Here is a 27,744-nt window from a genome sequence, read left to right on the forward strand (position 1 = left end):
CTGAACATTATATTCTGCACTCTGTATTTTCCACTTTGCTCTATTATATTTGAGTTTGATCATTGTGTTTAGAGTCACAGTCCACAGAAGGATGTGGAGGGACCTTCTCTGCGTGTCTGCAGTTAACAGGCCAACAGAAATTAATTTCCATGTAGAGTAATAGTCATAGAGTGATAGAGCGATAAAGTGTGGAAACAGGCCCTTCAGCCCAACTTGCCCACACCGGCCAACATGTCCCAGCTACACTAGTCCCAGCTGCCGGCGTTTGGTCCATATCCCTCCAAACCTGTCCTATCCATGTACCTGTCTAACTGTTTCTTAAATGTTGGAACAATCCCTGCCTCAGCCATGTTTTCTGGCAGCTTATTATGTACACCCACCACCCTTTGTGTGGAAAAGCTACCCCTCAGGTTCCTATTAAATCTTTTCCCCTTCACCTTAAACCGATGTCCTCTGGTCCTTGATTCACTTACTCTGGACAAGAGACTATCCGATCTATTCCTCTCATGATTTTATGCATGATTTATGTATGGTATATCCTAGTTGTTCTGATAGCATGCAAAACGAAGCTTTTCACTGTACCTCAGCCCACATGACAATAATACTAAACCTAATTCTAACCTAATAACACTGACCTAAACCTAATACCAGGAGCAGAATGTTTATGAAGGGGCTTTAATGGCTCGTGCGAAGGTTTTCTGTGGACAAAGTGTTTTCACATTGAAACAGCAGCCAGCATTCTGGGTTGCAATGGATCTACAGGCTTGATGGGCTGGTGCTGCGGTGACGCTGGGTGTTGGATGGAGTCCAGCTCCTGAGTGACTCCTTGGCAGACAGTGCAGTAAACCTGGCGACAGCAGCTTGGCAATGGAGCCCTCGGTCAAGCTGCAAGTGGAGAGAGAACTGTATCTCTCTGCTCTCTGTTTTCATGAATCCCTCAGTGCATGTGGGCGGCACAGTAGCGCAGCGGTAGAGTTGCTGCCTTACAGCAACCGAGAATAGGGTTCGGGTGACTACGGGTGCTGAGCTTCATGTGAAATAGAAATTTCAGTGCACCCTTGTGTATATGCCTGTTAGCACGTTCTCTCTGTTACCACGTAGGTTTTCTCTGGGTGCTCCAGTTTCCTCCCACACTCCAAAGATGTACAGGTTTGTAGGTTAATTGGCTTTGGTATGGTCAAAGGTTAGCGTTGAATAGACAGTTTCTGACATAATTTTATAAACTATCAGATTTCCCCTCAACCTCCATCATTCTAGAGAAAACAGGTGGAACATAGCTGATGATCTTACAATGGTGGATTGAAATCTACAGCATAGAAACAGGCCCTTCAGCCCAGGGAGTCTAACCTACCCTTGATCACCCGTTCACACTAGTTCTATGTTATTGCACTTTCTCATTCACTCCCTATACACTAGGGGCAATTTACTGAGGGCAATTTACTACGTCTTAACTGCACGTCTTTGGGATGTTGGAGGAAACCCGCGACGCCACATCGAGAACGTGCAAACCCCACACAGGCAGAACTTCATGTCATGATCAAAGCCAGGTCTCTGGCGTGTGTGGCAGCAGATCTACTAGCTTCACCACTGTGCCGCCCTGTAATAATAAGTCATTTTGAAATGTTGTGAAAAGACCTAAAATGGAATTTTATTATCTCTCGCACTTTAGAAAAACCCAACCCAATTTGAGCATAATTTTTGAGTTGCATCTTTGTCTGCCCTTGTAAGACAAAGATCCATATATTGGAATAAAACGAAGAGCTTAATGATTATGCCTCTTTTAAATCAATCCGAACTAGATAATGTTATTTTGGATGTCAGAACAGATTGCATAGATTCAACAAAAGCACAAGGGCTTGGCAAATGGAACTGCTTCAGAAAGGTCTGTGAGAAACATAGAGACAGCATGCAAGCTGACCTAGTTCTGAAGTTGTTTTTCAAGCCAGCAGTGCCTCAGGGTTGCGATGATTATGCAATGTGTGTGAGTGTCCTTTGCTGGGTCGGAGAGGCAGAGAGAAGGAGCCGCAGTTATTAAATCCCCGTTGCCTTTAATTTGCTTTCACATTGCCATTGATACCAGAGGTCAGGCTAGGACATTTATTTCATAATGAAGGAACTGTGATCTGGAAGGTTCTGCCTGAAAAGCTGGAAGTAGATTTATTGAGATTATTTAGAAGGGAATGTGGCGATTGAATCATTTGCAGCCTCGGGGCCACTCATTCATCGGCTGAATAAAGTGGCACTGGAATTAATCCCACTTCCCGTGGTCTGTAGCCTGTGGAGTACGGCTCTTCCAGGTCTCATCCACCTGCCTTTGAAACGTTGCAAGCATTTCTGTCTCCATCACCCTCTCAGGCAGAGACAGTCCTGGCTGAATGCAAAAAAAAACATCGCTCTGCCTTATAATCCTGTGACAGTCACAGATTCAGATTCAGATTAGTTGATTCTCACATACACCAGGGTGCAATGAAATTCCTTGTTCACACGAAGCTCACAGAGCAAACAATGCACATGGTAATGATGAATGCAACAATACATACAATGATAAATGCAAATCAGCAGAATGGTGCAAAGACTGGAGTCACAAGAAACCACAGATGCTGGAAATCTGCTCAAAACCCAAAGTACGGGAGAGACTCAGCGGGTCAGGTCAGAAGGGACCTGACCCAAAACCTCGTCTATCCATTCCCTCCACAGATGCTGCCTGACCCACTGAGTTACTCCAGCATTGTGTGTATTTGCTGCAATGCCAGCATGTGGAGATGGGGGCTCCGCCAGAGCCCAGTCTGTGAATGCGGAGCAGAACAACAGATGTCATTTCTGGGTGCCCGCTCTGCCACCCACCAAATGGAGCTCAGGGCCTGGCAGACATTGACGCAGAGACAACAACCTGGCTGCTCAACACCCGGCTTGAGATCTAACTATTCCTTTGGTTTATGTTTCATTTGCAAGAAGAAGAAGCTGCAAAGTGCTTGCGCCATCCGAAGTACAGCAAAAGTATATTGAAGTACAATAACAGACTAACCAAACGAGATAGAGTTAAAAGAAAGAGTGCGTAATGTCACCTCCAGAAAGGGGGTGGGCGAGAGGTCATTGGTTCAGGAGGCTGATCGCAGCGGTATCAAATAACTATCCCCTGTATCAAACAAAGAACTGCAGAACAAAAGATAGACAAAAGAAAGTGCTGGAGTAACTCAGCTGGTCAGACAGCATCACTGGAGAAAAAAGAAAGGTAATGTCAGGACCCTTCTTCTCTTTCGACCCAAAATGTCACCTATCCTTTCATCTAACCATGAACACACACACACACAGTGTCAGTCTGGCACTGTGCACACTTATACCATGGCAGGCTGACATCGTGTACGGATACACCATGGCATGCTGGCACCTTGCTCACACACACCATGTCAGGCTGGCATCATGCTTACACACACCACAGCAGGACGGCACCATGCCCACACACACCGTGGAAGGCTGACACTGAGCGTGCATACACCGTGACAGGCTGGCATCGTGCCATCAGTATTCAGCTGGCGACTGTTTCAGAGAGCAGGCCACTCCAGCACAGGGCTCACTCATTCCACTGCACTCTGGGAGCTGCATTAGTAAAACAAGCCATCAATTCACCAGACATTTTAAGGTCACAGTTTGTGGTTGGGGTGTGGAGAATGGATCATCCCATTTATTTCAGTACCTCCATCCTCCTGCTTTAGTCATGGAGTCACACGGTACAGAAACATCCCTTCTGCCCATCTCCTCTGTGCTGACCAAGATGCCCCATCTCAACTAGTCCTATTTGCCCGGGATTGGCCCATTTCCCTATGAACCTTTCCTGTCCATGTACCAAGTGTCTGTAAAGCATCTGCCCCTGATGAAGGTGCTGGTTCCCCCTGATCGACAGACCACCGCTGGTGCAGCAATTCCTGACTCGGTGGCGCCGTGAGTGATCTGTCTGCAGTGTCAGGTCAGTAATGACAAAGGTGCTGGAGGATCGTGAACCCCACCTCAACACTGACAGTGCGCTGCCTCACTGAGGTCATCAGCTGCGCACCCCACCTCAAAGTTGGAAGACAGGAACACTGGCAGCAACACTGAACTTTTCAGCTCAATGGCATCTCACAGCAAGTGCACATTTGTAACAATGTTGCCATCATGGGGAGGGTCAATTGGTATTGCAATTGGGAAGATGCTATTGGGATTTTTTATTCCAACTCCAGTGCTGGGGGAGGCTCACGAGCTATGATCTTTGTTGAGGAATGCTCGAATCTTACCTTTGGCAACGGGTTGAGTTGGAGGACCATGGGGGCTACGGGTAGGGGACGGATGCGTTGGGGGAGCAGACCCAACAAGTCTGCACTTGGTCTAGTCTCCTTTATACTTTGCCTTTCTTGCCTTATGTTAACACTATGCCCTCTAGTGTTTGATATTTCCTTCCTGGGTAAAAGGTTATGACTATCTACCCTATGCCTTTCATAATTTTATATACCTCTATCAGGTCCACTCGCAACCTCCGACATTCCAGAGAAAACAACCTGTCTGAAATGTGACCAACATGATTATCATGCCTTTGCTTCACAATCCTCGATACTCAAACCCAAAAAACCCCAGTCCACCCCAACTGCACAGTTTATTTCCAGATCTGGTTATTCCTTTTTTCTGATATCACTCCTCAGATTCTGATTAGATTATTGTCACCTACACCGAGAAGCAATTACATTTCTTGTTCACACAAAGGCTCACAAAATAAACAGTGTACATACTGTAATGATAAATAGTCAAGATTCAAGAGTGTTTTATTGTCATATGTCCCAGTTAGAAGAACAAAATTCTTACTTGCAGCAGCACAACAGAATATGTATACATTGTACACTGTAAACAGTACAATAATGAGGAAAAAAAGTTCAGTGTGTGTATATATAGGCTTAGTTTAGTTTATTATTATTGCCACGTAGTTTATTGTTGTCAAGCATTTTGTTGCGTGCGATCCAGTCAGTGAAGAGACTATACATGTTTACAATCAAGTCATCTCCTGAAGAAGGGTCTCGACCCAAAACATCACCCTTTCCTTCTCTCCAGATATGCTGCCTGTATCGCTGAGTTACTCCAGCATTTTGTGTTTATCTTCGGTTTAAACCAGCATCTGCAGTTCCTTCCTGCACATCCACAATGTAGATACAGGATAAAGGATATAACATTTAGTGCAAGATAAAGTCCAATAAAATCCAATTTAAAATAGTTCAAAGGTCTCCAATGAGGTAGATGGGAAGTCAGGACTGCTCTCCAGCTGGTGAGAGGATGGTTCAGTTGCCTGTTCTAATTAAACATTGTTCCTCTTTTTCTTGCCTTTCTATAAATCCCACCACCTTCGTTGTCACGACATGTGATCAGTCCCATCATGCCATCTGCCTGTGACACCACATTCAAGGAACTATGTACCTGCACTCCTAGATCCCTCTCCACCACACTCTCCAGGTCCCTGCCATCACTGTGAACATTTTATGCACTTATCTGCATTTCACTCCATTCACCCTTCCTCAACGCACTTGCCTCAAGATCCGGCTGTAATTTTTCATAATCATCTTCACTGTCTACAAAATGTCCTACTTTAGTGTGGCTTTAAAATTTGGTTCGCAAGTAAGCAGCTGACACTAAAAACGTGATAGTATATAAAATTATGAAAGGCTTAGGTAGGCTAGACAATCAGAACCCTTTCCCCAGGGTGGAAATGTCAAAGTCTAGAGAGCATTCATACAAGATGAGAGGGGTAAAGTTTAAAGGATTTGTGCAAGGCAACTTTCTTCTCACAGAGGCTGGAAAGCGCTGCTATGGGTGGTGGTGGAGGCAGATGCGATAGTGGTGTTACAAGAGGGTTTTTGATAGGTACATGGAAGTGCAGGGAATGGAGGGATATAGGTAGGTTATGTTTAAGAAAGAACTGTAGATGCTGGTAAAATCGAAGGTAGACAAAAATGCTGGAGAAACTCAGCAGGTGAGGCAGTGTCTATGGAGCGAAGGAATAGGTGACTTTTCGGGTCGAGACCCTTCTTCAGACTGATGTGTGGGGGGGGGGGGTGGGGTGGGAAGGAGAAAGGAAGAGGCGGAGACAGTAGGCTGTGGGAGAGCTGGGAAGGAGGGAGAAATCAAGGACTATCTGAAATTGGAGAAGTCAATGTTCATACCACTAAGGTGAAAACTATCCAAGCGAAATATGAGGTGTCGCTCCTCCAATTTCCGGTGGGACTCACTCTGGCCATGGAAGAGGCCCAGGCCAGAAAGGTCGGATTCGAAATGGGAGGGGGAGTTGAAGTGCTGAGCCACCAGGAGATCAGTTTGGATAATGCAAACTGAGTGGAGGTGTTGGGCGAAGCTATCGCAAGCCTGTGCTTGGTCTCACCGATGTAGAGCAGTTGACACCATGAACAGCAGATGCAATAGATGAGGTTGGGACTCCCGTGAATTTTATTCAAAGGAGCGCGGCGTCATTAATACTTAGTAGGAACACAATTACATTTTCTGAGGAATGTGGATCGATGTATTGATGACACATTGTATAACCACATGTTAACTACTGGCTGTTAACAAGTGCTAACAGTGGTAGTTAACAAATCGTTTTCATCTCATGGCCAGTGCAGCGGGTGACTCTTAACGATTATCCATGGTTGTTTTTTTAAAACTTCGTATTTAACAACACAATGTTTTAAAAAGAAAATCCGTATTTAACAACGCTAATTCGTATTTCCGTATTCGTATTGCATTTCCGTATGAAATACGGAAAATTAGCGCGGGGCCCAATTGGGAGCAATTGGTCCAATTAGCTTAAGGCCGGCCCTGACCTCTGCCTCATCTGGAAAGACTGCTGGGTCCTTGGACTGAGTCGAAGGGGAAGGTAATGCAACAAGTGTCGCATTTCCTGCGGTTGCAAGGGAAAGTACCAGGGGAGGGGATGGTTTGGGTGGGAAGGGACAAATTGACCCGGGAGTTTCCGCGGAAAGCCGAAAGTGGAGAAGATGGGAAGATGTGGCCAGTGGTGGGATCCCGTTGGAGGAGGCGAAAATGTTGGAGGATTATTTGTTGTATGTGACGGCTGGTGGGTGGAAGGTGAGGACAAGGGGGACTCTGTCCTTGTTGCGAGTGGGGGGATGGGGAGTGAGAGCGGAGCTACGGAATATAGAGGAGACCCTGGTGAGAGCCTCATCTATAGTCGAAGAGGGGAACCTCCGTTCCCTTCTTCTTCTTCTTCTTTGGAGTTTTACGGCAGCCGGCATCCACAATGTTGCATTGCTGCCACCTTCTGGCTTCACTCCACAGTCCTCATGTCTTTACATTATATCCCTTTTATAAGGCCAGAGGCCCTCAAGAAATTAAACAACACCTTTACTCCTTTTCCTTCCCCTCCACACTCTAGAATGTTCTTTTCTGATATATCTGTCATTCCAATTTTCTTCATTTCACTGATCAAAACTCTTCTTTCTGTTTCATATCTTCTACATGCTGAACTGTTTCCGGCTGATGGCATTCCTCACACATCCCAGTAGGGTGTTTTCCCAACATTTTTAATGTGCTGTTCAGGTGAGTGTGTCCTATCCTCAATCTTGCTAATACTACCTGTTCTCTCCTGTTTCCCCCAAACATCCGTTCCCTAAAGAATAGGTAGGTTATGTGTAGACAGATAATAGTTGACATTATGTGCGGCACAGACATTGTGGGCTGAAGCTCTGCTGCACAGTTCTGTGTTCTCGCCGTTGCTGCCGGATCAGGGGCTTCGGAGGCTGCACACCCGCCCGGCGACACTTGGCAACGGCCCGGAGTACTGGTGCCGCCCACATCCCACCAAACACCCTTATTTGCATCCCACCTTCCGACTGCGGCGGAAGCAAAGCTCGGAACCCGCATCTCGGCTCCGTGACTTCGGGGGATGCGGAGCGGTGGACACTTCCGGCGGCGGCGACCAAAGATCTTTGTTGGCGACATGGAGGAGCCGGAGCTGCAGCTGCGAGTTCGTCGGGGTGAGGGGAGGGGAGAGGAGGGGAGGGTGAGGGGAGGGTGAGGGGAGGGGAGGGGTGAGGGTGAGGGGAGGGGAGGGGTGAGGGTGAGGGGAGGGGTGAGGGGAGGGGAGAGGGGGGGAGAGGTGAGGGGTGAGGGGAGGGGAGTGGTGGGGAGGGTGAGGGGAGGGGTGAGGAGTGAGGGGAGGGGAGGGGAGTGGTGGCGAGGGTGAGGGGAGGGGTGAGGGGAGGGGAGGGGAGGGGAGGGTGAGAGGAGGGGAGGGGTGAGGGGTGAGGGGAGGGGAGTGGTGGGGAGGGTGAGGGGAGGGGTGAGGAGTGAGGGGAGGGGAGGGGAGTGGTGGCGAGGGTGAGGGGAGGGGAGGGTGAGGGGAGGGGAGTGGTGGGGAGGGTGAGAGGAGGGGAGGGTGAGGGGAGGGGAGGTGAGGGGAGGGGGGAGGGGAGGGGAGGGTGAGAGGAGGGGAGGGTGAGGGGAGGGGAGGGTGAGGGGATGGGGGAGGGGTGGGGAGGGGAGGGGGTGAGGAGGGGAGGGGAGGGTGAGGAGGGGAGGGGAGGGGGAGAGGAGGGGTGAGGAAGTGAGGGGAGGGTGAGGGGTGAGGAGGGGAGGGTGAGGGGAGGGGAGGGTGAGGGGAGAGGTGAGGAGGGGAGGGAGGGTGAGGAGGGGAGGGTGAGGGGAGGGGAGGGTGAGGGGAGGGTGAGGAGGGGAGGGGGGGGCCGGGCCTAGGAAACAGGAGAACCCCCCGTCTTCGTCTCTCCCCCCCCCGCCGAGGCCTCCCAATCCCGGCCCTCCTCTTCCCACCGCTGTCATTCTCCCCACCCACCCCCCGAACCACCCCGGGTCTAAATCCCTGTTATCATCAGTTACAGATAAGTTCACGGAGAGCATGTACTTTCTGGCCAACGAACCATCGGTGGCTCTTTACCGTCTCCAGGAGCACGTCCGGCGATCCCTCCCCGAGCTGGTGCAGCACAAGGTGAGGGGACTGAGCGCTGCCGAATCCTTGGCTTCAGTGTAACCTTACTTTTGCCAATCCTGTCAGAAACGACCACACCTGCTCCTCTCCACCCTTCCTTGCCAATGCCACCCCCCCACCCACCTCACTCCTGACTACCTCTATTTCTCGTCTTCATTTCTCTTCCTCATTACCACTTCCTCGTTCCAGATCTACACAGGCCTTCAACTATTTATACACCCACTGTGGAGGATAAACCCAAACCAAACCTGGCAGGCTGGGCAAGTGGGCTGAGGGATGGCAAATGCAGTTTAATTTAAATGTCTGAGGTCATTTTGGGAAGTCAAATGAGGTCAGGACCTCGCACCGAATGGCAGGGCCCTGAGGAGCGTTGTGGAGCAGAGGGATCTTGGGGAACAAGCATATAGCTCCCTGAAAATGCCACCTCAGATTGACAGGGTAGTGAAGGAGGCCTTTGGCATACTGGTATTATCATTAAGGGGATTAAGTATAAACTTTAGGGCGTCATGTCACATTTGTACAACACGCTAGTGAGGTCATGCTTGGAATATTGTGTACAGTTCTGGGCAACAAAAATATGTCATATTGTTAGAAGAAAATGTGCAGGGAGGATTTACAAGCATGTTGCCAGGACTCGTGGGCCTGAACTACAGGAAGAGGTTGGTCAGACTAACTTTTTATTCCTTGGAGCATCGGAGACCTCGGGGTATTCTTAGAGACATGTATAAACTCATGAGGGACAAAGGTAAGTTGAATGCAGTCTTCTTCCAGGGAAGGGATATCAAAAAAGACATGTCATAGGTTTGTGATTGGAGAATGATTTAAAAGGAACCTGGGGCAACTTATTTGCACAGAGGGTGGTGGGTATATGTATTGAGCTGCCAGAGGAAGTAGTTGAGGCAAGTACATTAACTACATTTAAAATGTATTTGGAAATGTGGAGTGAGGTATGAGCTTAAAATGAACAAATGGGACAAGCTGAGATAGGCATCTTGGTCAGCATGGATAACTTGAGCCAAAGGGCCTGTCTCCCATCTGTGACATTATGACTAATTGCCTGCAACCAAATGAACACATTGACTTGCTTGCATGCACACTGGGGTGTGTCCATGCAAGCAAGAGTGTGTGCATGGACACACCCCAGTGTGCATGCATGCATGTACAGGCATACACAAAGAAGAAGGACCTGATTTATGGGCATGAGGAACCTCAGTCCGTTACTGACCAGTCAGACCAAAGGAAGGATTTCTTGGCCCTGAAGTGAAAGCTGTCCAGTTAATCAGTGGTGTGCGACCTTGTATTTTGTTTCCTCTGCAGACAGACATGCAAGGCGTGGAAGAACAATGCCAAGGAGCGATATATACTGTGGAGTATGCCTGCAGGTGAGGCCTGGAGGGAGGGCGGGTATACGGTATTGTAAACATGCTGTATGCCAGGCACCCTCTGGAGCAAGGTCTGTGTGCATCACATAAATGAATGCAGGAGGTGCGTTTGGAAGGGAAGATATAATCTTGGCTCCTTCTCGAAAGACAAGAGAAACGAGGAATGGTTGGAAGTACTGGGTCGCCATCTGTTGGGAGTTTAGAATGAGAGGTTGTTTGAAACAAAAAATCTTGAGGGATTTTGATCGAGAGTGGTCACTGCTTAAAAATAACAGATTGCCCATTCAAGGTAAATCTTTGTGAAGGGCACACAATGAGGGTTCAAACGGGTGCAGATCCATTATCTCAGATCTGGCAAATGGAGTATTTAATGAAAGAATGTGAAATTGTTCATTCTAGCAGGAAATATAGATTAACAAAAGCATTATTTCCAAATGGTGAGACGGCAGAGTTTGAATATGTAGAGGGATGTGGGACTCCTTGACTTGCAGAAGGCTGGTAGACTGACGTGGCATGTATTTAGCAAGTCCAACGACATGTTAATGTTTATTGTCAGGTGAATATAATGGGAAGATAGTGAGATAATGCTCCAGTGATACAAGATAAAGTGAGGTTTGGAGTGTTGCTTACCGTCTTGGTTTCCTCATTTAAGAAAAGATGCTGGATGTATACTCTACATACAACAAAGAAGGAAGGCATACAATGATCAGGCCTCAGGATGAATGCCCAAAGCAAATGGGGTTGGATATTGAGCCAAGCCCTACATTGCCCCATCCACACTCCCTGGAGTGGGCGCCACTAGTTAGACGCACGGTTAAACCCTCAATGCATGTTACAAAATTGGCAACAGACTAGTGTGTCACAATTCCATGTTGCCACCAGCTGTACGGGGTTCCATGTCACCCTGTCTATTTGTCAGCGATAATCGATGCTGTGTGTTGTGCTTCCTGTCCCTGTAACGGCCTCCACGTTTTACATTCTTTTATGTGGAGGACAGGAGACTTGCCTCAGTCACTGTTGCTTGTGCTGGATATTCTTCCTTGCGATGTGATCTTAACTTTTACCCTTAACTTGTAATCCTTTCGCCTCCTCGTGCAGTGCGGTGAAGAGCATGTCTAACAGTGCAGCCTACTTCAAAAACATTGAGGGGTTGCTCCGACAAGCCATCAGCATCAAGGACCAGATGAGCTCTTTGCAGAGCCGCAGGTACTGCGAGGGCCTTAGGTTCTGCTTGGTGTGCCCACCCTCCCTTCCCCGCCCCGCCTCACCCCATTCCTGTGGTTTGAGTTCACTCATTGTGTTCGGGTGATGTTGGGGGAGCCATTAAAAACAGCACATCAGGCCTGCCCCGTCCTTGCAGGGAGGTTAGACTTGCCATGGAAATGCCCGCCTGTGAACATGACCACTTTGTCTCAGAAATTCAGTTCATGGTGCTAGCTGGTCTTATTGCAACTTAACGGTGGGAATAGGAAAATCGAATGGATACGTTCACTGCAATTCATTTGGTTCTGTTGTGGCCAAAGTCCTTTGTGAGACTGGGCGCGTGGTCTGGATGGGTGGTTGATGCTGGATGGAGAGCGTATGGCCCCCATAAGTCCTCCCACACTCAGCGCCTCCTGCTGCTGCTTCCTCGCCATGAGTGGTCGCAGGATGGCATTCCCACCCATCTGTCGGGCTGCTACATTTTTCCCAAACGCAATGGGAAGGGTGTTGCCGTGGCGATTTGCTCTAGCTGCGCCTTCCTATCAATATCGACTAAAAATGAGTGAGTACCAGACGTGAATGTACTTCACAGGAGGGGTGGAGAATTCATTTGATTTTCAATGAGGGATAAAGAAATGCCAGATTCAAATATAGTGAATGGTGATGTGCTGATTTAATGAAACCCCCGGGGGGAGTGTTTAGTTTGATATTTGAATTTTGGTATTTTTCTTGTACCTGTGTCCTAGTTCTGTTGAGTACTGAGTGTCCATTGCAACAGAATTTGGCAGCCTTTTCATGTGTGTGTTGACATCTGCATTCTCCATGACATCATCTTCCTCTACCCCATATCCACACACCTGCTTGAGCACAGTCATGCAGCACGGAAACAGGCCGTTCAGCCCATTACACCCATGCTGACCATCGTACCCAACCACACTAATCCCATTGACTAGCATTTGATCTGCAGCCTCTCATGTCTTGGTGACCTCAGCACTACCTACCTCCATCAAGAATCAAAAGAGTGAAGAGTATTTTATCGTCATATGAACCAAAAGGGAACAAGAAATTCTTAATTGCAACAGCAAACTAGGTTTGTTAACGCAGTACTGATAATATAATAAACAAACATAAAAAAAGTTCAAGAAAACAAAACAAGCTATTCAAGCTATATAGCTACGCTGGGACACTGAATAAATGAAGCTAGGGCTCAGGCGGAAGTGCATGAAGTTAAGGGCCAGCTGTCAGTCGGGGCACCAGCTGAAAGCTCACTCTTAAAGAGACGAGACTGCAGAGGCTGGAGGAACTCAGCAGGTCAGGTAGCATCTGTAGAGAAAATGACTAGGTGATATTTTGTGTGGGGTCCTTCCTTCAGGCTGATCTGAAGAAGGTTCATGACCTGAAATATCATCTGTCCATTCCCTCCACAGATACTGCCTGACCCACTGACTTTCTCCAGTACATTGTTTTTTTTTGCTGAAAGCCTTCCCATTCTGTGCATGATGGAAACAACTCCTCTGTTTGGCAGCTCTGAGAAACTCTTCCCCAAAGCCACATTTACATGTTGAAAACCACACATGCCATATGTTAGGTCTTGCACAACTGGTACACTGGATCTCGAGTGGTGGGATCCAAGGGAAATTATTCAATGCCAATGGTTATGGTCTTGCTGCATGTCCATTGCCTGTTCTCAGGCCGAATCGTTGGACACATGTTGCAGAGTCAATCCCTTGCTCCACTGTTGTAATGAACCCTCAGTACTCCACAGTTTACGTTGCATTTTTCCATCTTATATTTTTCTTCACCCATCGCTGCATGCAGCTTTAGTGATGTGCGTGTCTGTTACAGTTCCGTTGTTACACAGGCAGTTCCTGAACTTCCCTCCTTCTCTTCTTCCTGAGTGCAGAGCCAAGCGTGCACCCCTCCCTTTCCAGGTTAGTATTGCTGATACCAGGAGCACAAGCTGGCCTGGTGCCAAAGCAGCCTTGATCGCTGCTAAATCATGAATAATACTTTGACCCATGCAGATCTCCCACCTTACCGCCTATCTTGAACAATCTCTTAAATTATTTCAATTACTGTGGGTGCAGGTCATATATTACTTTAATGACATATATCAAATTGAAATGTAAAAATTGTGAATTAGTAGCTTCTGTGAGCCTAAAGCAGCCAGTGAAATTGACCTTGAGATGGGACGGTCTGCATGTGTGCCAAGCAATACATCTTTCTCCTTTTACAGGCCGTTCAGTTGGAGCAGCAAGAGTGTGGGGTTTGGGTGACAAGCAGGTCCTCCGAGCAATGGAGAGGCCAGGTCTCTGCTAATCTCCACTGAAGAGCTATGGCGAAGTGCTGAGAATCTCGGCATGAGAGGGAAGGAAGAGTGAAACATAAAGGCTGTCACAGGGTGTTGTGGGAAACCAGGGACAAATGTGCTGCATCTCTGTAAGAGAAATTTGTGTCATCATGAGCCACAAATGAGGTACTGGGTGGCTAATATTGTGCCTTTATTAAAGAATAGTTGTGAAAAAAGTCAGGGAAGTAAAGGCTGCTGAGCCTAACATAAGTGGTGGACAAGTTCCTTGAAGTGATTCTTAGAGGCAGGATCTATCTTCATTTGGAAAGGCGAGGACAGATTTGGGATAGTCTCCACGGCTTTACATATGGGAAAACATGGCCAAGGGCATTGATGAGGTTTGGGCGATAGACATTGTCTTCACGGACTTTAGCAAGACCTTTGACAAGGATTTGCATGGTAGGCTGGTCTGCAAGGTTGGATCACATGGCATCCAGGATGAGTTACCCAGTTGGATACTAAATTGGTCTTGTGGTAGGAGGCAGAGGGTGGTATTTGTCGGGTTGTATTTCAAATTCGATGCCTGTGACCAGTGGTGTGCTTCAGGGAACAGTGTGCAGTGGTGCTTGTCTACATACAACGGTGGTGTTTGTCATCTAATTTAACGATTTGGATCAGATTGTAGTTGCCCTGTTCAAGTTTGTGGATAATACCACAATTAGTGGTAGTGTACTATGAGGAAGTTTGTCTAAGATTACCGCAACTGAGATCAACTGGGAAAGTGGACCAAGGAATGGCAGATGGAATTTAACCTAGTAGACAAGTGTGAAGTGTTGCATTTTGGGAAATTAAACCAGGGCAGGACTTGCACAGTAAATACAGGCCCCTTGGGTGTGTCATAAAACAGAGAGACTTTGGGATACTGATACATCATTCCCTGAACGTGGTGACACAGGTAGACAGAGTTGTGTTTAATATGCTTTCCTTCATCAACAAGGGCACTGAGACAAAAGTTGGGACATCATGTTACAAGTGCACAAGATGATGCTGAAACCACACTTGGAGTATTGTGTGCAGTTCAGGTCACATCCTTGCCCATTCAGACAGCCTGACATATCTCCCCGAAGCCTTTCTACATCGGTCTCGCCTCCCGCACAAGAGATTATTAAATAACGTTGGATCACACAACACTGTGGGAAATGTGCAGTGTGGAGTTACTTCTGGGTAATGGATAGGAACAGTATCATTAGCATTCTTAAATATATATTACCTGATATCCTTATCCCAAAGCATTTTAATACACATTGGGAGCCATCACCGAATCCCACAGTGCCCACCAGTCCTGTACAGAACAAAGAATAATGGCGGGGAAGTGGGATGCGAGGAGCAGAAAGTTAAATTGTGTATGTGCATAATTTTTTGATCGGGCATTAGTTACCTTGGTGTTTCTTTTGATCACCACAGGAAGTGATGCAAAGAATGTCCTGAGCTTGGGTTGGAGAATAAGTCGCACGAGCATCAGGCTTGTCTTCAAGGGCCAGGTGAGCGAGAGGCGGTATATTGTTCTCCTTCAGTCTCCAAGACCCCTTCCCGTCAGTGAGCAGGGTCGGGGCTTTGTGTCCCTCACTGAATTGCAATGTCCCACTCAGCCGACCATTATCCAATCACTGTCACTGTGGAGAGCATCCCTTACGTAATCCTTCCCCTCATCTACTCTAGGGGTGCCGAGGGTAGACTTCTGTTCAACTAAAGTGTTAAATTCCAACCTCAACTTGACCCAGTGAGAATAATTATATCTTTTTCCATAGGAGCTGTACCCTTTCATACCTCTAGTTTCCCTCTCCCATGACTCTCAGTCTGACGAAAGGGTCTCAACCAAAAATGTCACATATTCCTTTTCTCCAGAGATGCTGCCTGACCCGCTGAGTTACTCCCACATTTTGTGTCTATCTTCGGTGTAAACCAGCATCTGCAATTCTTTCCGACACAAATCGTTTTCCATACCTGACCCAGGATATTTCACAGAAAAGCAGGGAAAAATTGAAAGCATATTGTGGTGATGGAGGATGTGCAGATATTCGATAAAATATTGAGCTCATACCCGAACCACCTCTCAACATGTACACCTATAGGAGTGCCATGATTCATAAGTGATAGGAGCAGAATTAGGCCATTCGGCCCATCAAGTCTGCCATTCAATCATGGCTGATCTATCTTGCCCCCCCCCCAATCCTATTCTCCTACCTTCTCCCCATAACCTCTGACACCCGTACTATTCAAATGATATGTGACTGGGCTGAGGCTGGGCAGCAATGCTTGAACCCAGACAACCACGCAGATAAATATCAACTGAAAGGACCCAATTCCATATTTGTGGCTTTTTCTGTGGAAGTTCCCTCACTAACTGTATCCGAGCAAGAGAGAGAGATAGAGAGAGAGAGAGAGAGAGAGAGAGAGAGAGAGAGAGCAAATGTGTTTAGGATGTTGAGAGAATCAAGGGATACAAAGATATGCCTGGAGGACGGAGTAGCCATGGTCTCATTGAATGACAGAGGAGGCAAGAGGGGCTGAATGGCTTCCTCCTGTGTTTCTTTATATGATGGCTTGCTTGTTGCTTTGACTCCAAACCTATTTTTAGTGAACTGGTGCTGGGGTGTTTGATTGGTCTCAGCAACTGAGGGATGGACTGAGGCCTGGGTGATATCATCCCTGGATCTTCCTCTTAACATTCATTTATTTGTGAATCAAGCTCGCAGTTTAACACAACATTGTAAGTAACTTTTAATGAGAAAGATTGTATTCAAAGGCACACAACCTTTACAGTGCAGTAAAGGTACAATTTAAAACAGAACTCTTTCCTAAAGGTAGAAAATGTTAGAAATGTTGGTTATTTTTTTTTTCTATTTATTTCCTGGCTTCCCGTTGCTGTCTTTGTCTTCCTTCTCCTCCTGATCATGACTGACCCCAATTCATCTCACATCCCTCTTCGCCACTCGCTGTTTCTTCCTCAGTCCTAGGGTAAAGGCGGCTTGTGGTTATGGTCTAGCTTTGATGCAGACAAAATTAATTCTCCCGGTTGAAGTATTGGTGGGCAAGAGGTGAGGAAGCGAGAGTGAGCCTGTGCTGGGGGCAGGATCGGTGTCAATGTTGCTTCCATTGTGTTGACGATATAGGGCTCAGACCAGCGTTGAGTCCCTCCTGCAAACAGTCCCCTTGCGTGCAAGCACCCGCCTCATTTCGTGGGAGACTCCGTCCCAGGATCCGGCGGGGGGCAAGGTGCGGGCAGCGGGCAGAGTGCGGGCAGCACGCTGAGCCCGGGATCGCCCATACCCATTGCGGCTGGCCGAAGTAGCCACGTAGAAGGCCTTTTGCTCCCGGTATCGCTCGTAGGCTGTCTCCTTGTGGAAGGCAGGCATGCGCGATGAGTCCTCTTCCTCTGCCTGGTCCAAACGCTCGGGATCCAGGTACCTGCCTCGAGAGGGGCAGCTGTTCTCGAAGAGGGTGTCAGCATGCTCGGGACCACCCGGCCCGTCCGCTCGGCAAGCCTTCACCAGCGCGTGCACCACAATGGTGGCTGCTGCCAGCGCTCCAGCACCAAGGACACTGGCACTTGCTATCGCACTCTCCTTCTCAAACTCCAGCAGCACGTGGATGCAGAGAGCTGACGGGGGAAGCAAACAATCTCCACATGTAGTGCACAGAGGCAAAGGAAACGCAGCACGACATACTAGCACTGGAGTTGACATTTGACACGTGTTAAACTTTCCCAGGTTCATTCATCAACACTTGAGAATAAACGATCCTGTCCAACACTCCCAATAAAGCTCCCCTTATATTATCCCATCGCACACTCCGAGGTCAGGGACAGAATAGGATGGACACGGAGTAAAGCTCCCTCTGCACTGTCCCATCGCACACTCCTAGGGCAGGGGGACAGTTTGGCTCAATTCTTCTCCAGTATAGGGGACTCTCCAGGGCAAGGAGAGCATGGGTTAGACATAAGAGTAAAGCTTCCTCTAAGTCCCATCACGTCCAGGGCAGGTACACAGTAAAGCTCCCCCACTCTGTCCCATCACATGCTCCCAGGCAAAACACAGGGGTTAGTCGGAGTAAAACTCCTTTTGCATGTCACAGCAATCTCCCTCACGGAAAATGAAGCCCTCTCCATCTGCAACATAATATTCACAAATAATGGGTAAGCTGTGGCGCGTTTGTTGTCAGCGTATATTGTGATGCCAAGCTCCCCCTGAAAAAAACAATTCCTGGAGCTGGTGTTATATTTTGGAGTTGATGTCAAGTCTGAGAATGCCCACAGATGATGGGAAATGCTGGCACTTTGTTGGTGACCCAAGAGCTCTATCTTTGTGGGTAGAAGAGGGGCATTGGGGGTGGGATGCTGTCTGACTCAAGATACGTGGCAGGGCCTACCTGGCGTTCTGTACTGGCCATCCACTTCCCCGATGAGGATGGGTCTTGCAATGCAAGACAGGTCTCTGGTAACAACAATCGAGGGTGGGGTCGTTTTGTGGCAGACGCAATTTAGGGCTGTGCGCCTGGAAGAGAGGGGTTGGAGGTGAGGGGCCGAGTGATGTGTGGGAAGGAGACTCCAGCATGCAATAGGAGCTGGCGGGTTTGTTGCACAACCCTTATGCCCATCAGACCCTTGTTATTTAGCATTATCGGTGTTTTCCGATGAAGGTGGTTGAAGATATTTAATGAGTGGAAAGGCAAACTGCTTGCTCTTTTGAAGGAGGAAGGAGAGGCATCTAGAACAAAGAGGCGAATCGCAGTCATAGAGACATAGTCCCTTGGCCCATCAACCACCCATTTACTCTGATCCTACACATCCCAATGTTTTATTATTAAGGGGGTGATGTCAAGATGTGGAAATATGATATCCTGTGCTATTCCAAGGTGCTGATGAACCTGGAGATCCAAGTAAGATTTCAGCCACGACTGATCAATGTTGGGGGGTGGGATTGAGGATTATGGGAACAACGTGGGTGGCTGAAGTTAAAGTGCAGATCTTGTGTGATCTAACGGTTTAGCAGATCTGGCTTGAAGGACTGAGTGATCTATTCCTGTGCAGATGCCAGGCAGAAGAATCATTGGGCCACACACAGCGTTTTATATCATTTCTCTAGCAAAAGTTACATTGTCTGTGCTTGAAATGGAGGATTTCACTCCTGGATCCATTGAGATGATGTTCAAATAACTCTACAGCTTGGAAACAGGCCACTGATCCAACTTGTGCCCAGTGGCTTGTTGCTGCCTTTCTTAAAATAAGAATATTCGCTACCATCCCAGTACCTCACCTCTGTCTAACAAAGGTACAACAATATCTGCCGGGGTCTCAGCAATCTCCCTGCTTCTCACATCATCCTAGGATATACCTGGTCAGACCTTGGGTTCCATCCACCTTAATGCATTAAAGACTGCCAGCACCTATCCTTCATAATGTCGAAATGCTTCAGGATTCACTGCTCTCTACCCTGAAATCTATAGTGTTGCAGTGGAAGCAATCCACAGATTACAGGCTTTGAGGTCCTGCTGGTAAAAATGGCTACCTGGCTGCCCAAACACATGGTGGAGGGCCTCATGCCTTCCCCTACACATGTCGCTGGTACCACCATGGACCACAACTGCTGACTATTCGCCCTACCCCGTCAAAACATCTTGCAGCCACTCTGAGATATCCTTGACCCCAGCACCAGGGAGGCAATGCACCAAACCAGAGTCTTCTATCTGCCCGCCCTTTGATAGAATCCCAACCACTCTCGTTCTCCCGGTCCTGTTCCCCTTCCCTCCGTACAGCAACACCCACTGCAGTGCCACAAGCTGTGTGTCTGGGAGGGCGGGAGACCACTCCCTTCCCCGTCTCAAACAGTCCCGAACATGGTGTATCTGTTAGGGGACCCAACCAAGCATCTGCACTACTTGCCCTGACAGCCCTTCCTGGTGGACACCGATATCCCCGCTCTCTCTGCATCTGCGGGGTGACCAGCTCACTAAACGTCCCGTCCACTACACTTTCCATATCCCGACTGCTCCACATGCAGTCCATCGGCAGCTCCCATCGCTCCGTGCAATCCATCAAGAGCTGCGTCTGCATACATCCCTCGCCCGGATTATGGACTTGTGTCTTGTAGCTAACAGGCAGCAGAGAGCTGACCCACTGAACTGCAAACTGCAGCTACCTCCCTGACACAAGGGTTCGTTTCCATGGTATATTGTGGTTCAGAGCAGCCTTGCTGTCTGTTACACAGAGTAGGCAGATCATGGTCTCACTACACACTGTGGAGTCTGTGCCTGCCCGGCAAGTGTGGACCGTCGCAATTGATGGATTGGAATTGGATCATGCTGACAATGACCATCAGTCCACGCTCTTCTGGAGCTGATTGTGGACCCAGGCTTTCCATCCGCTCTGTCGTTCAAGCATTTATCCATTCCTTATTGCAAGCTTCCATTCAATCTGCTTCCACTGCCCTCACAGGCAGCGTGTTCCATCGCACACTGGTCTCCCCAACCCCCCTCCGGTTCCTTGGCCAGTGTTTCCATCTTCAGAAGCACTGGAGAGAGAGCTTCCAACTTGTGGAAGCAAGTTTTGATTTGTACATTAATTCCCAACGATCTGAAGAACACAAATTCAAGGTCAGTCCCCTTCCAAAGGAGAATAGACCGGTGCCCTTGTCAAGCCTGCCTTACTCTTGGCATCTGGTTAGATCAACCCAGTCCAATGCACAGTTGGATACTACTGTGACAGGGCTGAGTAAAGGGAGCAGCAATGTTCCAACTTCCTCCTACCTCCCACACCCACTGTGGCCCCTCGTGACGTTAAGTTGGCCAGGCATTGCCCCATCACCAACATTTAGAACGATACCTGCAGCAGAACATTCAGCCATGGGTTCTGAATGGTCTGGTGAAGCTCTCTAATGGTTCCCTAGACATGCTTTTTCCCCAGAGCCGTGCATACTTGCCGAGTCCATCTTCCCCCACCCAGCTCGATGGCATTGAGGCCTCATGTCATAGATACATAGAAAATAGGTGCAGGAGTAGGCCATTCGGCCCTTTGAGCCTGCACCGCCATTCAATATGATCATGGCTGATCATCCAACTCAGTATCCCGTACCTGCCTTCTCTCCATACCCCCTGATCCCTTTAGCCACAAGGGCCACATCTAACTCCCTCTTAAATATAGCCAATGAACTGGCCTCAACTACCTTCTGTGGCAGAGAGTTCCAGAGATTCACCACTCTCTGTGTGAAAAATGTTTTTCTCATCTCGGTCCTAAAGAATTTCCCCTCTATCCTTAAGCTGTGACCCCTTGTCTTGGATTTCCCCAACATCGGGAACAATCTTCCTGCATCTAGCCTGTCCAACCCCTTAAGAATTTTGTAGGTTTCTATAAGATCCCCCCTCAATGTCATGTTGCACCTGTTGGTAGGGAGCAGGAATCAAACCAGGGACCTCTGGCCTTTCGGGGTCAGTGGCTGACCTGGCAGGATGTTGCCTCACTGACGGTGAGTGGGGGCAACACTCTAACCCAGCAAGGCTGACGTCTGCTTTGGTTTCTCCACAGTGTTGGATGGTGTATTCAGTGAACAATGGCCGTCAAGCTCACCCCAGCCCATGCGAACCAACCGCATCAGACACTGCGAGGTTCTGAGGAGATCGGAGAGGTGACAGAGCTGGTTGTGTGTGTGTGTACGCATTTGCATATGTGTACACATGCATTTGTGTACTTGCGTATGCATGTGCGTTCCCACACGGGCACTCGGAGCTGCCTCTGGTAGAACTTGTTTCATCAGCACTTTGTGACAATGCTGAAGAGTTTATTCCACTAAAGCTGTACCACTCCTGCACGCAAGCTGTTCCTTGGTTCTCTATCCAAGACATGTTGCACACTGACGGGGCGAAGGCTCGCCTGCCCGCTGTTATCTGTGATAAAGAAGATTGTGCACAGAGGACATTTGGTCCCAGTTTCCATCAAGACCCTCCTCACGATAGCTGAAAGCACAGTAAAAAAGACTCTAGCCTCGGTGTGTGATCTCACGGCTGCACTGCTCGAAACTCCTCACTCCTGCCTCGAGATGCGGTTTGGGCCATTCTGTGACGAGGGCTCGATCTGGCCAGTGCCCGAGAACTCTGTGTGGTTTTGGTGGGCATGCATTAACTGTGGTAAATAAATGGATAGAAAGTAGTGAGCTGGTTTGGCAAGTTTCACTGCCTTTGCGGGTGACGCATGGTGCATTGGGGATTAAGTAATTTAGTTTTAAATTAAAAATACAGGCCCTTTGGCCCACTGAGTTCGCACCGACCAGTGATCCCTGTACACTTAACACTATCCTTTACACTAGCGAAAATTTACAATTTTTACTTAATCTGATTAGCCTACAAAACCTATACGTCATTGGAGTGTGGGTAGATATTGGAGCACCCGGAGAATGTTCATGGGGAGCATGCACAAATGTGATGGTAATGTTGCCAAACTGGTCCGGTGATCATGGAACAAGTTCAGACCATGGTCAGTGAACCACTTCATCCCAACCCCATCCGTCTGAGCCCATGAACAGTCTGGTTTATCTTCATCTGACCTCTCATGCCCAGTGACCCATTTGGTATCCAGGGCAGTTGGAGGCGTTTCTAACATCAACATCTGTGACACTCACGCCCTACGAGTGAGAGTGACCTGCTGCACACCCCATAATGGTTAACGAGAAGGTCCAGGACAGAAGCACAGCCCAGCTTCTCACTGGGAGTTTAACCTGAGAGCCTCATGCCAGCCTTCCATTGCCAGATGGCAGGCAGACCACACAGCAGCATCCCACACAAAAGGCATAAGGAAAATTTCATTGGATTTGATATTGATTAGCGTCTTGTCAAATTGCACAGAAATAGGCCATTCTGTCTGTTCCAACCAAGTTGCCAAAACAAGCTAGTCCCACTTGCCTGCACCTGGCTCATATCCTTGCAAACCTTTCCTGTCCATCTGCGTGCCCAAATGACTTCTGAATATGTCATTGTACCTGCCTTTACCAATTCTTCTGGCAGGTCATCCCATGTAAGCACCACCCTCTGTGTGGAAAAAGTTAGCCTTCAGGTAACTTTTGAATCTCCTCTCACCTCATATCTAAACACCCCCCACGGATTAGGAGCACAAGCCCGAGTTCCGAGCCATGGCCAACAGTACAGCCAGTGTCTGCAGGAGAAGGAACTGGTGCTCCACATCTCTGCACTTACCTGCCAGGTACACGATGACGCCCAGGCAGAATGCAGTGAGAGCCAGATGTCGAGAGGATCGGCTGTTGAGGAGAAGCCAACCAGCCCTGGAGTGGAGGAGAAAATGGAAACAGTCAAAATCTAAAGACCAACGATGCTGGAGAAGTTGTTGGACCAGGCTCCAGCTGTGGAGAGTCACTGATTTAACTAGAGGGTCGTCAGACCCTGTAAAAAGGGGGAAATCCAGGAACTCCCGAGTTTTCTTCCCATAATCTTTTCTTTTCACATGAGTGAGCTACATAGGTTCCTGACCTTATAACGTCATGCTGTAGCCTCACCCCAATGTCAATGTTGCAATCTCCTCAGCCCTTCAAACCACTTTAACTGATTTGTCCGAGGACACTGGGAAGCAAAAGACATTTTAGGAGCCCTGGCTGAGATTTACTTTTCGTCATTAAATACAGGCGGGTGGCTGGAGGATGGCAAATGTGCCTTTATTGAAGAGGAGCTGCAGGGTAAAGGTTGGGAACTACAGGCCAGTGAACTTAACATCTGTGGTTGGAAAGTTACTAGAGGGATAGGATATACATGCATTTAGATGGACAAGGGCTGATTAGGGATAGTCAGCATGGTTTTGACAGTCGTCTCTCACGAATCTGATTGTTCTTTGATGATGTGGCCAAAAAAGTCGATGAAAGAAGGCAGAGCTGAAGACGTGTATATGGATTTCAGCAAGGCATCCGACAAGGTTCCGCTGCTCTGAAAGTTTAGATCCCATGGGATCCAGGGAAGAGAGCTGAATGGATAGAAACTTGATTTAATGGTCGGTAACCGAGGGTGATGGCGGAAAGTTGTCTTTTGGACTGGAGATCTGTGACTGGTGGTGTGCCTCTCTCTATAACTGTTCTGTCAATGGCAGCGCTGCCGGGCTCCACTTGGAATCCTCTTCCTGAACCTCTCCATCCCTCTGTCTCAAGGAATTCTTCAAGACTTACCTTTGGTCGAAAACAAAAGTAAAGGAAAGTAAAATTATCCTGCAGTTTCTGGAAATCTAAAAACAGCAGAAAAGACTGAACAGATGGGGCAGCATCTGTGGAGAGCTTTGGTGGAGAGAGACCCGGGGTTAATGCTTCAGGTCCAAGACGCTGTCAAAGTTGAGAGACAGAAAATTAGTGAAGGTGAGAGAGAGAGAGATGGCCAGACTGAAGGCAACATCGCGGATAAGACGTGGACCAAATAGGTTTAGTTTAGTTTAGAGACAAAGCGGAAACAGGCCCTTCGGCCCATTGAGTCCACGCCGACCAATGATCCCCGTTCTTTAGCACATTACACACTCGAGGTACGTTACAATTTTACCAAGCCAATTAACCTACAAATCTCTACGTGTGGGAGGAAACCGGAGATCCCGGAGAAAACTCACGCAGTTCACGGGGAGAACGTACAAACTCCGTGCAGAATCAGGGCGGAACCCGGGCTTTTGGCGCTGTAAGGCAGCAACTCTACCGCTGCGCCACTGTGCCTCTCCGTTGGCGGGCGTTATACTTCCCAGTGCTGATGCAGGACCTAACCTATGGCAGGCCATGCACTAAAATTGGGAAGAGAAAAACGGAACCAAAAATCACAAATAGAGGATTGGCAGAAACAGGCGGTTGTGATCCAGACAAAACAAAAGTGAGTTATCTAAAGTTGGATAATTCAATGTGGGCTGTAACCTCCCGAGACAGAAGGCGATTTGCTGTTCCTCCAGCTGTGGTGGGGCGGTGCAAGAAGCCACATACAGAGAGGTGGGGGTGGGGGTGGGATGGCAGAGCAGGAAGAGGCGAGGTGGCTTAGAGGCAGGAAGCAGTGGGTAGTGGATGGGTAGGGGTGCCTGTGACAGGGAGGCTGATCTGTGGAGTTCCACAGTAAACATATGCGAAAGAGCACACACTTCACTGCCCTGAATTCCAGAAAAGAACCCAATCGCAATATCGAGAATGTGGTCGTTCGGAATGGGGTGAGAATAACCCATTCTCTAAATCCTCCCACTGTTGGTCGTCTCGTCTCTTCCAACCATCCTCTATCTATATCCTCCCACTGCCAGCCCTACACCCGGATGTTCACGAACTGGGGATTATTGGGAAGAGTCAACCACATATGCTCCAGATTCCTCCACTCGGGCTCTGTGTCGACGGAGAGGGATTTGAAGAGTTAACCTGTTCTCCTGTTTCTTTTCTATGCCCTTGTTTGCCGATTGCCCTGCGGAGGGCATGACTATGGAGTGTTTATTTGTCCATAGAAGCAGCACCTTGCCAGATAGTCTGCGCTGCGTGCACAATAACCCATTGCATCCATTCTTTACACTGTCCCTTCCGATCCCCGGTAGGAATTCGCCTCCCCTCTCCTCACTCTGCTGATCCAGCGATTCCAATTGAATTCCTTTCTGAACACAAGCCTGCGGGAAGGCAGCCACGGCCGTGAAGGGACCGAGGCAGCAAACTCTCACAGATCGCCGCCACTCTTTTGTGTGAAAGAGCCATTCAGGCGGGTGGCGGCCCCGGCCAGGCAGCTGGGGGTCGACACGTTCACTCCGTGCCGGGGAGGGGTTGAGAGAAGAAACGCTCACACAAAGACGGCAGCTCATTCAATTCCCAACTCACGCAACCGAGAGCTTTCACCCACATCGCGGTGATGATATAATCGTGTCCCCTCTGGAACAGTCACAAAGCGGCGCCTTCCACCACTTGATGCCGGGAGACGAGTAGATCCCCACACTCCCCGCACCCAGGGGCCCTAAAGACAAGCCGGCTGTGGGTGGGAGTGATCATCTGGTCATTATCTCCTTTCTCCTGTGGGATCGCCCTCTGCACACATTCAGCCCTTTCCAACACCCGCAGAACCTACATTGCTCGGGACCAGCCCGAGAGTTCTCTCAAAGGGCTAACATAGATATAATGGGCCGAAGGTCCCCCGGTCCTCCGTACCTTGCTCCCATCATTTACTTGGGCTGCAATCTTATCCCTGCCGTCATTAGACCCGCCCAGCACCCGTGTAGAGGTGCACTGATTCCCTAAGACTTGCATTGCTGTAGCGCCTAATGCAGCGGGATCTCAAGAAACCCCAGGCGCCTCTGAGGCGCGGCCACGGCGGTGGTGAGGGACCGGGGATGCGGGACAGCGGTCGGACAGAGAGTCACCTTGGGGAGGGCGGACCGTGCGCTCCAGTAAAATCCCGCCACAACTGGAACATTAAATCCCCATCCCCCCCCCCCCCCCCCCCCACCCCCACCCCTGCTGCGGAGCCCCCCCGGCACCGCACCTCCCTCCTCGGCATCTCACGGGAGCGCGGCGCTTCCTCGGCACCATCTGCCCCATCACAGCGCTCCCTCGGCACCGCTCCTACCCCCCCCCCCCCCCCCCCCCCCCCCGCCTCGGTGTTCCGCCGGCAGGTGAATCTTGCAGCCTGACCGCGGGAGTGTTACTCCCCCCATCCCGTTTCCCCGTCCATCGCCGGGTGTGGAGAGGGGACCAGTCCAGCCACGGGGCGCCACCGCTGCGTTTACCTGTCGGGGTGTGTGTGGGCGCCGCCGGGCTGCGCCGCCAGGTGCCCGAGGAGGAGAGCGAGTAGCAGGCAGCACAGGTGCAGCGACACGGAGAGTGAGGCGAGCCCGCGGGCCACACAGCGCAGCAGCCGGGCGAGCGCCACGGGCACCGGGGACAAGTGCGGTCCCGGCTCCTGCAGCAGCAGAGCGGCCGGCGGCAGCGTCATGAGAGCAGCCAGGGCGGCCAGCGAGAGCAGCGCGGCCAGGCAGCGGGACGCGGCGCCCCGAGTCCCCGCCGCCCTCCCGCCAGCCCTCTGCATGTCTACGCTGCCAGACGCTCCGCCGACGCTCCAGACTTTGCCCCACTCTCACTTCCGGCGGGCCAATCACTGCCTCTCTCACTCACCTGGGGCACTCGACAAGTCCGAGACAACCCGGGTCAGCCCAGAGATGAGGTTCACGGAGCCGGGGGTTAGACCGTCCCAAATAACCTTCAGTGGGTGGGAGAGCGGAGTGCAGGGACAGGGACTGTCTCCCAGTCCGGCCAACCCCTCCCCGCCCAAGCGCACCTTCGGCGCAGCCCGGCGTTTCCACGCCCTTCCCGGGAGAGTCCCGTTGAACCCGAGCCCACGTTGGCGCAGGTGAGTCGGAGCCCGGCCCGCGGTGGGCATTTGAAGGGGGAGAGAGAGAGGTTCCTGCGCTCCGGCTCCAAAGCCCCGGCGCCCGAGATGGTCTCAAAAACAAGGAGTGATATCGATGTGATGGGGAACGGGGATTCCCGGACAGTTTCTTCCCAGCTGTAATCAGGCACCCGAATCACCCTCCCACAACCAGAGAGCAGGACTGAACTACTGTCTACCTCTTTGATGTCCCCCGGACTACCCTTGATCGGACTCAGCTGGCTTCACCTTGTGCTAAACATCATTCCCTTATCATGTATCTTTTCACTGTAAACGGCTCGATTGTAATCACATATTGTCTTTCTGTTGCCTGGATAGCACGAAACAAAAGCTGTTCACTGTACCTCGGCACACGTGACAATAAACTAAACTGGGTTATGTGTGTGTATGTCGGTGGGGACGGGTTAAAGACAAATGTTCGTATTTCCAATAACGTTGAGAAATCTGTACGGGAAGGGTAGTCGGTCATGGGAGTG

At 49.5% G+C, this 27,744-nt stretch overlaps 2 protein-coding genes across 6 annotated transcripts; one reads left to right on the forward strand and one right to left on the reverse strand.

The window, feature by feature from the left end:
* Window positions 1-7,861: 7,861 nt before the first annotated feature.
* Window positions 7,862-22,049, forward strand: borcs8 (BLOC-1 related complex subunit 8). 5 transcript variants are annotated; one of them, XR_004416240.1, is made up of 7 exons: window positions 7,862-8,006; window positions 8,862-8,974; window positions 10,292-10,356; window positions 11,455-11,562; window positions 13,463-13,490; window positions 15,314-15,390; window positions 21,429-22,049. XR_004416240.1 is itself a non-coding variant. In XM_033046792.1 (6 exons), exons 1-5 carry the CDS (start codon window positions 7,916-7,918, stop codon window positions 13,454-13,456), a joined length of 429 nt encoding a protein of 142 aa, XP_032902683.1. In that variant the 5' UTR covers window positions 7,862-7,915; the 3' UTR covers window positions 13,457-13,490; window positions 21,429-22,049. The 5 variants fall into 5 exon arrangements, 4 of the variants coding, with proteins under 4 accessions (XP_032902683.1, XP_032902682.1, XP_032902684.1 ...); XM_033046792.1 differs by lacking the exon at window positions 15,314-15,390 and having other exon boundaries at window positions 13,405-13,490; XM_033046791.1 differs by lacking the exon at window positions 15,314-15,390.
* Window positions 16,606-27,055, reverse strand: tmem221 (transmembrane protein 221). Its single transcript, XM_033046790.1, has 3 exons — window positions 26,610-27,055; window positions 23,090-23,175; window positions 16,606-17,510 (listed from the first exon to the last, which is right to left on the reverse strand). The coding sequence occupies exons 1-3, from the start codon at window positions 26,906-26,908 to the stop codon at window positions 17,026-17,028; spliced, it is 870 nt and encodes a 289-aa protein (XP_032902681.1). The 5' UTR covers window positions 26,909-27,055; the 3' UTR covers window positions 16,606-17,025.
* Window positions 27,056-27,744: the final 689 nt, after the last annotated feature.

The sequence above is a fragment of the Amblyraja radiata genome, chromosome 29, assembly GCF_010909765.2.
Source record: "Amblyraja radiata isolate CabotCenter1 chromosome 29, sAmbRad1.1.pri, whole genome shotgun sequence".
Classification (NCBI taxonomy): domain Eukaryota; kingdom Metazoa; phylum Chordata; class Chondrichthyes; order Rajiformes; family Rajidae; genus Amblyraja; species Amblyraja radiata.

What these genes read in the sequence shown, in the direction of transcription:
- borcs8 (XM_033046791.1), top strand. Translation starts at nt 7,916, where the DNA reads ATGCGGAGCGGTGGACACTTCCGGCGGCGGCGACCAAAGATCTTTGTT. An exon ending in AGCTCTTTGCAGAGCCGCAG is followed by an intron (nt 11,563 to 13,462) that starts GTACTGCGAGGG and finishes TCCTGAGTGCAG; the next exon opens with AGCCAAGCGTGCACCCCTCC. An exon ending in GTGCACCCCTCCCTTTCCAG is followed by an intron (nt 13,491 to 21,428) that starts GTTAGTATTGCT and finishes GTTTCTCCACAG; the next exon opens with TGTTGGATGGTGTATTCAGT.
- tmem221 (XM_033046790.1), bottom strand. Translation starts at nt 26,908, where the DNA reads ATGCAGAGGGCTGGCGGGAGGGCGGCGGGGACTCGGGGCGCCGCGTCC. An exon ending in GCCCACACACACCCCGACAG is followed by an intron (nt 23,176 to 26,609) that starts GTAAACGCAGCG and finishes CCTCCACTCCAG; the next exon opens with GGCTGGTTGGCTTCTCCTCA. An exon ending in CGTCATCGTGTACCTGGCAG is followed by an intron (nt 17,511 to 23,089) that starts GTAAGTGCAGAG and finishes TTCCCCCGTCAG; the next exon opens with CTCTCTGCATCCACGTGCTG.